Source organism: Oncorhynchus mykiss, chromosome 28 (assembly GCF_013265735.2).
Source record: "Oncorhynchus mykiss isolate Arlee chromosome 28, USDA_OmykA_1.1, whole genome shotgun sequence".
Lineage (NCBI taxonomy): Eukaryota > Metazoa > Chordata > Actinopteri > Salmoniformes > Salmonidae > Oncorhynchus > Oncorhynchus mykiss.
In genome coordinates this window covers 9,556,733-9,569,268 of record NC_048592.1, presented here as the reverse complement: position 1 = coordinate 9,569,268, position 12,536 = coordinate 9,556,733, and the positions used below count along the sequence as shown (strand labels likewise).

The 12,536-nt window shown below is 45.4% G+C and overlaps 1 protein-coding gene across 2 annotated transcripts; it reads right to left on the bottom strand.

Moving 5' to 3' along the window:
* Positions 1-202: 202 nt before the first annotated feature.
* LOC110508469 (nucleolar protein 9) lies at positions 203-4,873 on the bottom strand. Of its 2 annotated transcripts, none has more exons than XM_036966724.1 (11): positions 4,493-4,873; positions 3,674-4,046; positions 3,316-3,552; positions 2,987-3,214; positions 2,802-2,909; positions 2,521-2,662; positions 1,951-2,143; positions 1,452-1,712; positions 1,095-1,307; positions 834-939; positions 203-439 (listed from the first exon to the last, which is right to left on the bottom strand). In XM_036966724.1, exons 2-11 carry the CDS (start codon positions 3,990-3,992, stop codon positions 285-287), a joined length of 1,962 nt encoding a protein of 653 aa, XP_036822619.1. In that variant the 5' UTR covers positions 3,993-4,046; positions 4,493-4,873; the 3' UTR covers positions 203-284. The 2 variants fall into 2 exon arrangements, with proteins under 2 accessions (XP_036822619.1, XP_021444678.2); XM_021589003.2 differs by having other exon boundaries at positions 4,334-4,505.
* Between the last annotated feature and the right edge of the window lie 7,663 nt (positions 4,874-12,536).

Genomic DNA, 12,536 nt, shown 5'->3' with positions numbered 1-12,536 from the left:
GCCTTATTACAGACCCCTAAAATAGTGTTGGTATAGTAAAAAATGTGTCTGGATTTTCATACTAAAATGCTAGAAAAATATACTGCAATTCTATACAATTAAGCATGACTTCTGTGAATCTTAATGTGAGATTTGGTAATTAGTGAGATTTGGTAATTAGTGTACTTTACTATCACTCCTAACCATGCATATAAATGAAGAGTGGATGTTTATATACTTTTTATTTGATCGCGTAGAAAAATCACATTGAAATTCCATTAGAAGACAATTCCCAGCACAATTTCTCACTCCAGAATGTCACTAAAGAGTTTCCTCTTCTTCGATTCACCCGTCTGCACTTCCTGCCACTGGGCCCTCCTTTTCACAAAGTGGGTCAGTGCAAATTTGGCCCAAACGTGACGAGAAAACTGGCCTGATCTAAGCTGTGTCTCACAAGGCACTGAGAAAGAGAGAAAGAGCAAGAATGACATTAAAAACAAAACACATGGTCTTAAACAGCTTTTCCAAACTCGGTCCTGGGAACCCCAATTGGTGCACACCTTGGTTTTTAGCTCTAGCACCACAGTTGATTCAAATAATCAAAGCTTGAAGACAAATGTATTATTTTAGGGTAAAAACCAAAACATGCACCCCTTGGGGTCCCCAGGACCGAGTTTGGGAAACGTTGGTCTATGTGGTCCAACCTAAGACAGAATTTGATTATATGCTTGCCACAACCCCCAACACAATGAAATCAATACTAACCAGTAAACTAGTGAGTAGCTACTAGCAGCTCCATTCTTGGGTGACAACTTAAACTTCAGCAACACTGACACATTTTTGTCGATTTTTACCTAATTCCTTAGCGATGCTCTGTCTCTGGGGGACAGTGGCGCTGTTCCAGACTGCCTCCAACACACGGCTGCCATACCTGGAGCAGGCCATCTGGACATACTGGCCCTGGGAGCCAAGAAAGGACATGGCAGGGAGACAGTGGGGATTAGGAGATATGGGGACTGCTGTGAGAATGTGATCAACAAAACAGTCAGCTTTGGACCATGACTAACAATGAGAGGAAGTACTGTTTTGGTTATCATCTCTCCAGCAAGTACTACCTCCAGTCTCCTCAGGATCTTTCCCCTCCCCTTATCGCTGGAGGAGGTCACCAGGAGCTGCAGAACGTGGCTGCCTGATTGGTCAGTTCCCAGGGTCAGGTGGTCAGCGGGGGTCAGAGAGCGCAGGCTGTTCAGGAGCAGGGAGCGGTCTTTGAACTTGGCCAGTGACTGGACCAGACGTGAGCCATGGTAACAGATAGAGGATAGGGGGCGCTAGGGAGGGAAGAGGGAATACAAAAGACGATAGTGTTGGTCTTTTTATGGATAGACACTCAATATGCTTGGTGTCAGATCCAAAGTAGGGTGGGTGGGTGCATTCAGAACATCAAGTTCATTTGGGAACTTTGAGACCAATACCTCTGTTTGTGTGTTGCCCTCTACTGCCTCGGAGCTGTAGTACACCTCGTGTGTGAGCAGGGACAGGAAGAGAGGCAGGCAGGCCGTGTGTCGAGAGGCAGGTTCAGCACAGTGAAAAGCATTAAGGAGGCGTTGCATCATCTCTCCTTGTTTCTCCTCCCGCTCTGCACAGCTGTCTGTCAGCTGGACGATCACACCCATGTGACCTGCTGCCAAGATGGCCTCCAAACCCTCGGCTAGCTCATCAAACACCTTCAGGAACTGAGGGAGGAAGGGAGAGTCAAATAGTGGAGGTAGAGTTACCACTGTCATTGTAAACTTTTGTTCTGTTTTATCATGTACCCTGGTAAATACAGATTAAATTCATCAGTATCTACCATCTTATGGATTTCAGGACTAATAGTATGGTATCTGTATGAATAACACTATTAAGTAACCATGATGCATACATATAACTTAATCACAGCAATAACTATAGGGGGTATACATATTGGCATACCACTTTGTAATTGGTGGAGGCTGCTGTCAGTCTCTGTATGGGGAAGTTGGCGATTGGATGGATGGCCAGGGTTACCAGCTGACCCTTGAGGTGGTTCTTATAGAGGTCACGGAGCAAGGCCTTGTGGGATAACTGGAGGACTATTTCAATTAGCCGACTGGAGGCCTGGTCCTTCAGAAAGACCAAGAGAGGACTAAGAGAAAGACGCAAAAAGAGAGACAAAGACAATAAAACCAAACGTATAAAAAGTAGGGCTGGGATGATACCAGTACAGCGATACTCGTTAGTATCGTGGCAAGGAAACCAAACACGAAGTGGATTTAAATTCTTCAGGAAAACAGCCCTAATGTTTTAAACAAACATCATTATGATGTCATCCAGCCACATTTATTTATTTTCCCAGACACAGCACATAATATTTTACATACAGCAGGTTTTTAAACAAACAAAGAGTCTACTTTGTGTTTTCATTTTTGGCATGGAAATATATTGCAATATATATCGTCCGGGCCCTGATAAAAAAAGTGCAAAGATACATGGACTCAAATGTCTCGAGGAAATCTCACTGACCTGACTCCAGGAGCAGAGCTGAGTGATGTCAGGTACTCCACGATACCTTTGGTGAGCAGCTTGCAGAGCTTGGGTCGGTTTCTGTGACACACCGTCAACATGGTCTGGAACACTGTACTAGCCACGGCATCAGTCACACACACTGATGGAAGTGGAGAGATAGGTCATGTAATGCCATTGTGACTTGCTTTTATATGTACTATGAAGATCTACTATGAAGACGTACTGCGAAGTGCAATGAGGGTTTTCAATGTACTGTAGCTTGATGACAGAAGACTTACCATTGACATTATCCATCAGGGAGGTAGACAGGGTTTTTAGTTCCCACCAGAATGATGTGGGCGCCTCAAAGTAGGTCAGCTGAGTGGTGACATTCCTGTCCTTTACACCTGGAACAAAATACACAGACAAGATAAGTTATTGTGTGTATGAGTGTGTTTGGATAATTGTGTGCGTGTGTGTGTACCTGGGCGTGCTGTGTCGGTGCGGGCTGGACCAAGGCAGCCTGCCAGTACATGTATGAGCGTGCGGGCCACGTGGGAGCCGTGTGTGTGTCTGATGAACTCTGCACAGTGCTCCATCACCACGTGACACAGGGACAGAACCTGGGCCTCTAGTATCCCACAATCCCCCTCTTCCGTCTCGGAATCTCCTTCTGTGGTAGCTGTCTTTTCCTCCTCTGATGAGCTCTTTTCTAAGAGACAATATAAAGGAGATTCATTTCATGTCCTTCTATTATATCTTGACATTTCAGGTGCTAGAAATTGTTTTCAGACTGGTCACAATCAGACTCACCTCTCCATCTGGGCATCTGTCTGAGGGCGCTCTCCAAGACATGACCCCCACATTTGTCACATGACACTGTCTTAAAATCGGACCCAGATTCTCCGCCAAGCTCAGCCAGCACCTCCCCCACCTGGCCGGGGCTAGCCAATGGGAGCAGACGCTGGAGGGTGACACTTCCTGTCACATCCATGGCAACCAGGGCAGCCTGCCCTTTGACCTCCGTCAGCACGTTCTCCACAAAGAGAACTATAGGGGAGGAAGAAATTAAGATGTGAAGCTATGTTGTAAAGGTCACAGCATTGTATGCTCATGCAAACATTTATGCACATAATTGACACAATCTCCTTCCCTGTGCAAGGGCTCTCACCTTTCTCCTCGTCCTCTGTGAAGCCTTCGCTGAGTCTCTCTCCCACTCTGCGGAAGTATCCCACACTCAAGGCATCTAGACGCTTCTTGGCACCTCCTCCTTCACCCCCTCCTCTTCCACCCGCTCCTCCTCTCTTTCCCTCTCCATCTTCTCCTCGTTCACCTGCTTCTCTTCCTCTATTTCTGCCTTCATCTTCTCCTCTTTCGCACGCTCCTCCTCTTCCACTCACTTCTCCTCTCATTCTCGCTCTATCTTCAGGATACTTCCTCTTCAATCCTGCCTCTCTCCACTGGTTATTTTCCTCCATTTTCGCCAGCATTTTAAAGTAAGGACACCAACGCAACTTGATTACTTGGGTACTGGTATCTTCTGTCTGGAAAAAAACAATGTGCATGTTGTTGAATAAGATGAAAAGCAGATGCTTACCCCCTGGTCACTCTTAAACTAATACGGACCAGCCATGAATACGAGACAAAATATTTGTCAGTTGAAAGTACACTTTTGACTATTAAGAACAACCTAAATTCAAGGAGCTGTCAATACATTAACAATCGGAATCTTCTTCGGTTTAGCTAGCTAGCTAACAACAAGAATAAACTGTTTTGGTTTAGCTGACGTTAGCTAGCTAACAAGAATAACCCATAAGAATAAATAGCTCACAAGCTAGATCACTGCGACCGTTCTCTTCCAGTTCAAATCGTCTGTATATTTGATTGTCTCATAACTTATAAACTATGAATGGACTCAAAAACAAGACACATAATAACATTTTAAAAAGTTAGAAAATGTAACATCAAGCTAGCTAATAGAACAACTCACATGTGAAACGATGGTCTGTTGTTGACGCGTGAAGATGACGTCGATTTCCAAAGGTCAATTTCGTGCATTTCTTTCATCAACATGTAGGGGGCTCTTGGCTTTGCTTCATTATCCACAGGGCAACGGAACGAATCATGAATTGTGGTTGCTGGTTGTCATACATTAGGACTGACTGTATGAATGGGCTCTAATTGATTCAACAAAAATATAATTGTCACAGTGTCTAATTTCTCCTGAGTCCAGATATTTCATCACATTACAGTAAAACCAGTGGGGAAAAGTACTGAAGTAAAAGTACTTTAAGTACTAAAGTAGTTTTTTTGAGAATCTGTACTTTACTTTACTATTGATATTTTTGACAAATTGTACTTTTAATCCACTACATTCCTAAAGAAAATAATGTTATTTTTACTCCATACTTTTTCCCTGACACCTGTTACTTTTTGAATGCTTAGCACAAATGCTTCATTTGTAAAGTATGTCTGTGTTGGAGTGTGCCCCTGGCTATCCGTAAATAAATCAAAACTAATTGTGCCATGCTTAATATAGGGAATTTTAAGTTATCCATATTTTTACGTTTGATTCTTACGTATATTTTAGCACTTACATTTACTTTTAATACTTACGCTACCAGTCAAAAGTTTTAGAACACCTACTCATTCAAGGGTTTTTCTTTCTTTTTACTATTATCTACATTGTAGAATAATAGTGACCACATCAAAACTATTAAATAACACATATGGAATCATGTAGTAACCCAAAAACTCAAACATATCAAAATATATTTTGTATTTGAGATTCTTCAAATAGCCACTCTTTGCTTTGATGACAGCTTGGCACACTCTTGGCATTCTCTCAACCAGCTTCACCTGGAAATATCTTCCAACAGTCTTGAAGGAGTTTTCACATACAGTATGCTGAGCACTTGATGGCTGCTTTTCCTTCACTCTGCGGTTTGACTCATCCCAAACCATCTCAATTGAGTTGATGTCGGTGTATTGTGGAGGCCAGGTCATCTGATGCAGCACTCCATCACTCTCCTTCTGGGTAAAATAGCCCTTACACAGCCTGGAGGTGTGTTGGGTCATTGTTCTGTTGAAAAACAAATGATAGTCCCACTAAGCCCAAACCAGATGGGATGGCGCATCGCTGCAAAATGCTGTGGTAGCCATGCTGGTTAAGTGTGCCTTGAATTCTAAATAAATCACAGACAGTGTCACCAGCAAAGCACCCCCACACCATAACCCCTCCTCCTCCATGCTTTACGGTGGGAAATACACATGCAGAGATCATTCGTTCACCCACACCGCGTCTCACAAAGACATTGGAACCAAAAACTCAAATTTGGACTCCAGACCAAAGGACAAATTTCCACCGGTCTAATGTCCATTGCTCGTGTTTCTTGGCCCAAGCAAGTCTCGTCTACTTAATGGTGTCCTTTAGTAGTGGTTTCTTTGCAGCAATTCGACGATGAAGGCCTGATTCACACAGTCTCCTCTGAACAGTGGATGTTGAGATGTGTCTGTTACTTGAACTCTGTGAATAATTTATTTGGACTGCAATTTCTGAGGCTGGTAACTCTAATGAACTTATCCTCTGCAGCAGGGGTAACTCTGGGTCTTCCTTTGCTGAGGCAGTCCTCATGAGAGACAGTTTCATCACAGCTCTTGATGGATTTTGCGACTGCACTTGAAGAAACTTTCAAAGTTCTTGAAATTTTCCGTATTGACTGACTTTCATGTCTTAAAGTAATGATGGTCTGTCGTTTCTCTTTGCTTATTTGACCTGTTCTTGCTATAATATGGACTTGGTCTTTTACCAAATAGGGCTATCTTCTGTATTCCACCTGTCATGACGTTGGCCTGGGGGTAGGTTTAAGACAGTCATAAATACCTATTCCCCCCTTTTTCCTCTCTCTACCCTACTGATGTGAAATTTGAAAACCCCTTGGTTAACATAGAGATTATGGGAACATCAGAAGGTGGGGGGAAATTAACTATATTCTGGTCATCCGACCAATTGAACATATGCGGTGGTACTTAATGAATATGATGTCAGTTCGGTTGTCATCTGAGACATTCTCATCAATGATATGACATAAACTCTACAGTGGAAAGTCTACACATCCGAGTTATAGGATTCACATGGAATTGTTGTTCAATTTAAATGTTTGAATATCAAATTATTGGTTAAGAGATTAAATGTAATTTTAGCTTCCAAATGAGAGATTTGTGTTTTCATAAGGTTAGGGCTCTGCTCAATCAGTGGCCCGCCCCTGTGAAGAGACATGGGTTATAAAACTTTTCAGACACACCCTTCTCGCTCCACTATATAAAGCCTTGGCGACAATATAACCTCCTGTTCCGAGGATGTGAGGACGACGGTCCGATGTCAGAATGGTTCAGATAATAACTACAGAACGAAGCCAACATCAGTGTGAGCTTTGGTTGCGAATGGTATGAACTTTGAACTCTTATTCACTACATAAGTGATACCTCCTAGCCGTTGAGTTAGCAACAACAGCTGAAAACGAGGGTTAGGAAGGAACAGACAGAGTATCCCGTCTATCACACAACGATGTTACTACAACGTATCCAATTGACCACCAGAGACATTCTTCAAAGGACAAAGGACTTGGTTTGGCAACACGGTCTTCCATCTACCACCAACCTACCGAAGCGCAGCTCAGAGTAAATATTTATTGCATTTTCCTTTTCCAAATGGGCGGTAATTTAATTAATTAATTAATTGACAATCAAGTGATTATATGGAATCAATACCTACAATACCTGCCGCTGCCCACTAAAAAAGACCTTCACTTTCCTTACACCTATAGTTGAAGTAGTAAACCCCTCAACAGGAATGGGAGAGGTCTGAATAACTCAGTTATTGTTTAACAAAGAGGTGTTACTAAGGCACATACCAATCCTGACTCTTGACCCTCACCCTCAATCACAAGAACTCTCGGCATTTCTAGACTGTGTTAGCTGTACTGTAGTAGGACGAGACACATTTGAGTATAAATATGCAATTTGAAGAAAGAGGCGCTTTTCTGAGCTTATGTAAGACCAACTTTTTCTATTTTCCTTTACCAATATTCTCCTCCAATCATAATAATGGATTGTACTGGGACTCGATTCAGTACATCCAGATGTCTATCTCCGTCATCATATTTAATCACATCATCACGGCTAAAGGTATTACTACAGTGTATTCAGAAGTATTCAGATGTGACTTTTTCAACATTTTGTTACGTTACAGCCTTCTACTAAAATCTATTAAATCGTTTTTGTCCTCCTCAATCGACACACAATACCCCATAATGACATAGGAAAAAACAGTCTTTTAGAAGAAACTTAACTTAAATATAACATTTACGTAAGTATTCAGACGCTTTACTCAGTTCTTTGTACCTTTGGCAGCGATTACAGCCTCAAGTCTTCTTGGGTATGATGCTATAAGCTTGGCACACCTGTATTTGGGGAGTTTCTCCCACCCTTCTCTTCAGATCCTCTCAAGCTCTGTCAGGTTGGATGAGGAGCGTCACTTCATAGCTATTTTAAGGTCTCTCCAGAGATGTTCGATCTGGTTCAAGTCCGGGCTCTGGCTGGACCACTCAAGGACATTCAGAGACGTTTCCCGAAGCCAGTTCTGCGTTGTCTTGGCTGTGTGCTTAGGGTCGTTGTCCTGTTGGCAGGTGAACCTTTAACCCAGTCTGAGATCCTGAGCACTCTGGAGCAGGTTTTCATCAAGAATCTCTCTGTACTTTGCTCCGCTCATCTTTCCCTCGATCCTGAGTAGACTCCCAGTCCCTGCCGCTGAAAAGCACCCCCACAGCATGATACTGCCACCACCATGCATCACCGTAGGGATGGTGCCAGGTTTCCTCCAGACGTCACACTTGGCATTCAGGCCAAAGAGTTCAATCTTGGTTTCAGCAGACCAGAGAATCTTGTTTCTCATGATCTGAGTCCTTTACGTGGCTTTTGGCAAACTCCAATCTGTCTGTGTGCCTTTTCCTGAGGAGTGGCTTCCGTCTGGGCACTCTACCATAAAGGCCTGATTGATGGAGTGCTAAAGAGATTGTTGTCCTTCTGGAAGGTTTTTCCATTTCCACAGAGGAACTCTGGAGCTCTGTCAGAGTGACTTTCGGGTTCTTGGTCACCTCTCTGACCCAGGGATTTCTCCCCTGATTGCTCAGTTTGGCCGGGTGGCCAGCTCTAGGAAGAGTCTTGGTAGTTCCAAACTTCTTCCATTTAAGAATGATGGAGGCCACTATATTCTTGTTGACCTTCATTGCGGCAGAATTTTTTTGATACCCTTCCCCAGATCTGTGACTCTACACAATCCTGTCTCTGAACTCTACGGACAATTCCTTCAACCTCATGACTTGGTTTTTACTCTGAAATGCACTGTCAACTGTGGGACCTTATATAGACAGGTGTGTGCCTTTCCAAATCATGTCCAATCAATTTAAGTTCCCACAGGTGAACTCCAATCAAGTTGTCAAAACATCTCAAGGATGATCAATGGAATCAGGATGCACCTGGGCTCCCAAGTGGTACAGTGGTCTAAGGCACGGCATCTCAGTGCTAGTAGGTGTCACTATAGACACCCTGGTTCGAATTCAGGCTGTATCACAACTGGGCGTGATTGGGAGTCCCATAGGGTGGCGCACAATTGGCCCAGCATCGTCTGGGTTTGGCCGGTGTAGGCCGTCATTGTAAATAAGAATTTGTGCTTAAATAACTTGCCTAGTTACATAACAAAAAATGTAGTCTCATAGAAAAGGGTCTGAATACTTATGTAAATAAGGTAGCTCTGGATGTTTTCCAGTGCTTCATTTTTAAATTGGGAGGTGCCCGAAAAAAGAAAAAAAAAGGAAAGGGGGTTGACCTGAGGGTTTCTGAGGTACTGGAAACTTTACATAAAAACACCTTTTTAATAAACCATTGCATGTATTATCATCGCTCTTGCGTGCTGACATAGAGTAGTAGAGTATAGGTGAGTACAGAAGTTGCACATAGGAATGTATTTTTTATTTTGCCTCATTTTGCCTTTTATTAACCCATTTCATGCAATTCGACATCATTTTAGATGACTGGAGACATTAGCAGAATATTTTTGAAATACCTCACAAAGGATCGAAATGACAGGCTACTTTGACACTGACAAACTGAAAATCTGAGATCAATAAAAATGACCTTATCTTGAATCCATCAATAGCCTAGGCCTAGGTGTGTGGGGACACACATATTGTCTGTATTGATGATGAAATTAAAGCCTATCTCTCTCTTGTTTTACTTAAAAAAAAACAATGCTCTTTGTTTAATAGACCTATTTGCAAGTTGATACCATATTTGGAAACCTACAGACAGATACGTTTTTTTTTGTTTTCCCGTGATTGTACTTAAAATATTGTGAAAGGCCTGTTTTGGCTGAATGCTGTTCACTGACAGATTTGCAGCATGTTCCCGACTGTAGGAAGCCTTACCTGACACCCTAGACCCACTTCAATTTGCTTACCTTCCCCAATATATCCACAGACGATGCAATCGCACTGCACACTGCCCTATCCTATCTGGACAAGAGGAATACCTATGTAAGAATACTGTTCATTGACTGTAGCTCAGTATTCAACACCATAGTACCCTCCAAGCTCATCATTAAGCTCATCATTAAGCTTAAGCTCGATCTGAACCCCGCCCTGTGCAACTGGGGACTGGACTTCCTGATGGGCCGCCCCCAGGTGGTGAAGGTAGGAAACAACACCTCCACTTCGCTGATCCTTAACATTGGGGCCCACAAGGGTGCGTGCTCAGCCCCCTCCTGTACTCCTTATTCACACATGATTGCGTGGCCACACACGCCTCCAACTCAATCATCAAGCACCCCCCAAAACACATTGATGGGACCACAGTGGAGAAGGTGGAAAGCTTCAAGTTCCTCGGCGCAGAATGAGATTCACGTTCTATGATCTCTCTCCCTCTCTCTGCTCTGATAGACATAAGCCTGCAAGTCATGTATCGGGATATCATTTTAAAAATGGTAACGTAATCACGCTTATGTAAAAGGTAAGGTAATGGACAAAATAGCAAGATTATTTTTATTGGTCAAAAGGCAGCCAAGCATCAATGATCATGTCACCAAAAAATACTCTAGATATTTATTGTAAAGGAGCATGAAGCCTTGCACTTTCACCATGCTGTGAAGTCGCCTAATAAACTTCATGCTTTCCCGAGGAGTCGTAGTGGGAGGACCACACAACATGTCATTGCGTGACTCCAAGTTTACTTCCTTATGATGGTTATTATACCAATATTTATGCATAAAAGCATTTCCACCGACATTTCTTGAATAATGAATTTTACCGACACAAAACCCAGTGGGCAAAACCTGGTTAAAAAGACGTCAGTAGCTAGGTTTCCATCCATTTGGCAACAATCAGTGCATGATGAGGTTGCACACTGTTACGAGATTCCTCCTGGGAAGGAGAGGAGGGCCAAAATACCCCCCCCCCCCCCCCCCCCCCCCTCCAAGGTGCGGACTCCCGGCCGCACACCTAAACCCATAGGGGAGGGTCTGGGTGGGCGTCTATCCACGGTGGTGGCTCTGGCGCGGGACGTGGACCCCACTCCAACATAGTCATAGTCCGCTTTCTTAGCGTCCTTAGAGTGGCGACCCTCGCCATCGACCTTGGCCTAAGAACCCTAACAGAGGGCCCCACTGGACTGAGGGGCAGCTCCGGACTGAGGGTCAGCTCGGGACTGAGAGGAAGCTCAGGACTGAGAGGAAGCTCAGGCAGGTTGACGGCTCTGGCAGATCCTGGCTGAATGGCGGTTCTGGAAGATCCTGGCTGACTGGCGACTCTGGCAGATCCTGGCTGACTGGCGGCTCTGGCAGATCCTGGCTGAATGGCGGATCCTGGCTGAATGGCGGGTCCTGGCTGAATGGCGGCTCTGGCAGATCCTGGCTGGCTGGCGGATCCTGGCTGACTGGCGGACTGACTGCAGGAACCCCTCTTTATATCTCTATTGGTACATTTTGAAGCTAGGACAGGTGGAAGGTGGGGTTACTCCAGTACAGTAGGTGGTGTTAATACAAAATAACGTTGGAAGCCAGCCGCAAATAAATCCCACAGAAGAAGGGGCGGGGGCAACAACAGTAGCTAGCTAGCCTTACACTGACTGGCGGATCTGGCAGATCTTGGCTGACTGGCAGATCCTGGCTGACTGGCGGCTCTGGCGGATCCTGGCTGACTGGCGGATCCTGGCTGAATGGCGGATCCTGGCTGACTGGCGGCTCTGGCAGATCCTGGCTGAATGGCGGATCCTGGCTGACTGGCGGCTCTGGCAGATCCTGGCTGAATGGCGGCTCCGGCAGATCCTGGCTGAATGGTGGCTCCGGCAGATCCTGGCTGAATGGCGGCTCCGGCAGATCCTGGCTGAATGGCGGCTCCTGGCTGACTGGCGGCTCTGGCAGATCCTGGCTGAATGGCGGCTCCGGCAGATCCTGGCTGAATGGCGGCTCCGGCAGATCCTGGCTGAATGGCGGCTCCGGCAGATCCTGGCTGACTGGCAGCTCCGGCAGATCCAGGCTGACTGGCGGCTCCGGCTGCTCCATGCTGACTGGCGGCTCCGGCTGCTCCATGCTGACTGGCGGCTCCGGCTGCTCCATGCTGACTGGCGGCTCCGGCGGCTCATGACAGAAGGGAGACTCTGGCGGCTCATGACAGACGGGAGACTCTGGCGGCTCATGACAGACGGGAGACTTGCGGCTCATGACAGACGGGAGACTCTGGCGGCTCATGACAGGTGAGCAGCTCAGGCGACGCTGGAGAGGAGAAAGGCTCCGGCAGCGCTGGACAGGCGAAGCACACTGTAGGCCTGGTGCGTGGTGCTGGCACTGGTGGTACTGGGCCGAGGACACGCACAGGAAGCCTGGTGCGGGGAGCTACCACCGGATGGCTGGTGTGTGGAGGTGGCACTGGATGGACCGGACCGTGAAGGTGTACTGGAGATCTCGAGTGCAGGGCTGGCACCAA

Bases quoted from the DNA above. Each gene is read 5' to 3' on its own strand.
- LOC110508469 (XM_036966724.1), bottom strand. From the start codon at position 3,992: ATGCTGGCGAAAATGGAGGAAAATAACCAGTGGAGAGAGGCAGGATTG. The intron at 2,144-2,520 runs GTCAGTGAGATT...TCTTTCTCTTAG, and splicing joins AGCTCTGCTCCTGGAGTCAG to TCCTCTCTTGGTCTTTCTGA. The intron at 440-833 runs GTAAAAATCGAC...TCTCTTTCTCAG, and splicing joins GAGCATCGCTAAGGAATTAG to TGCCTTGTGAGACACAGCTT.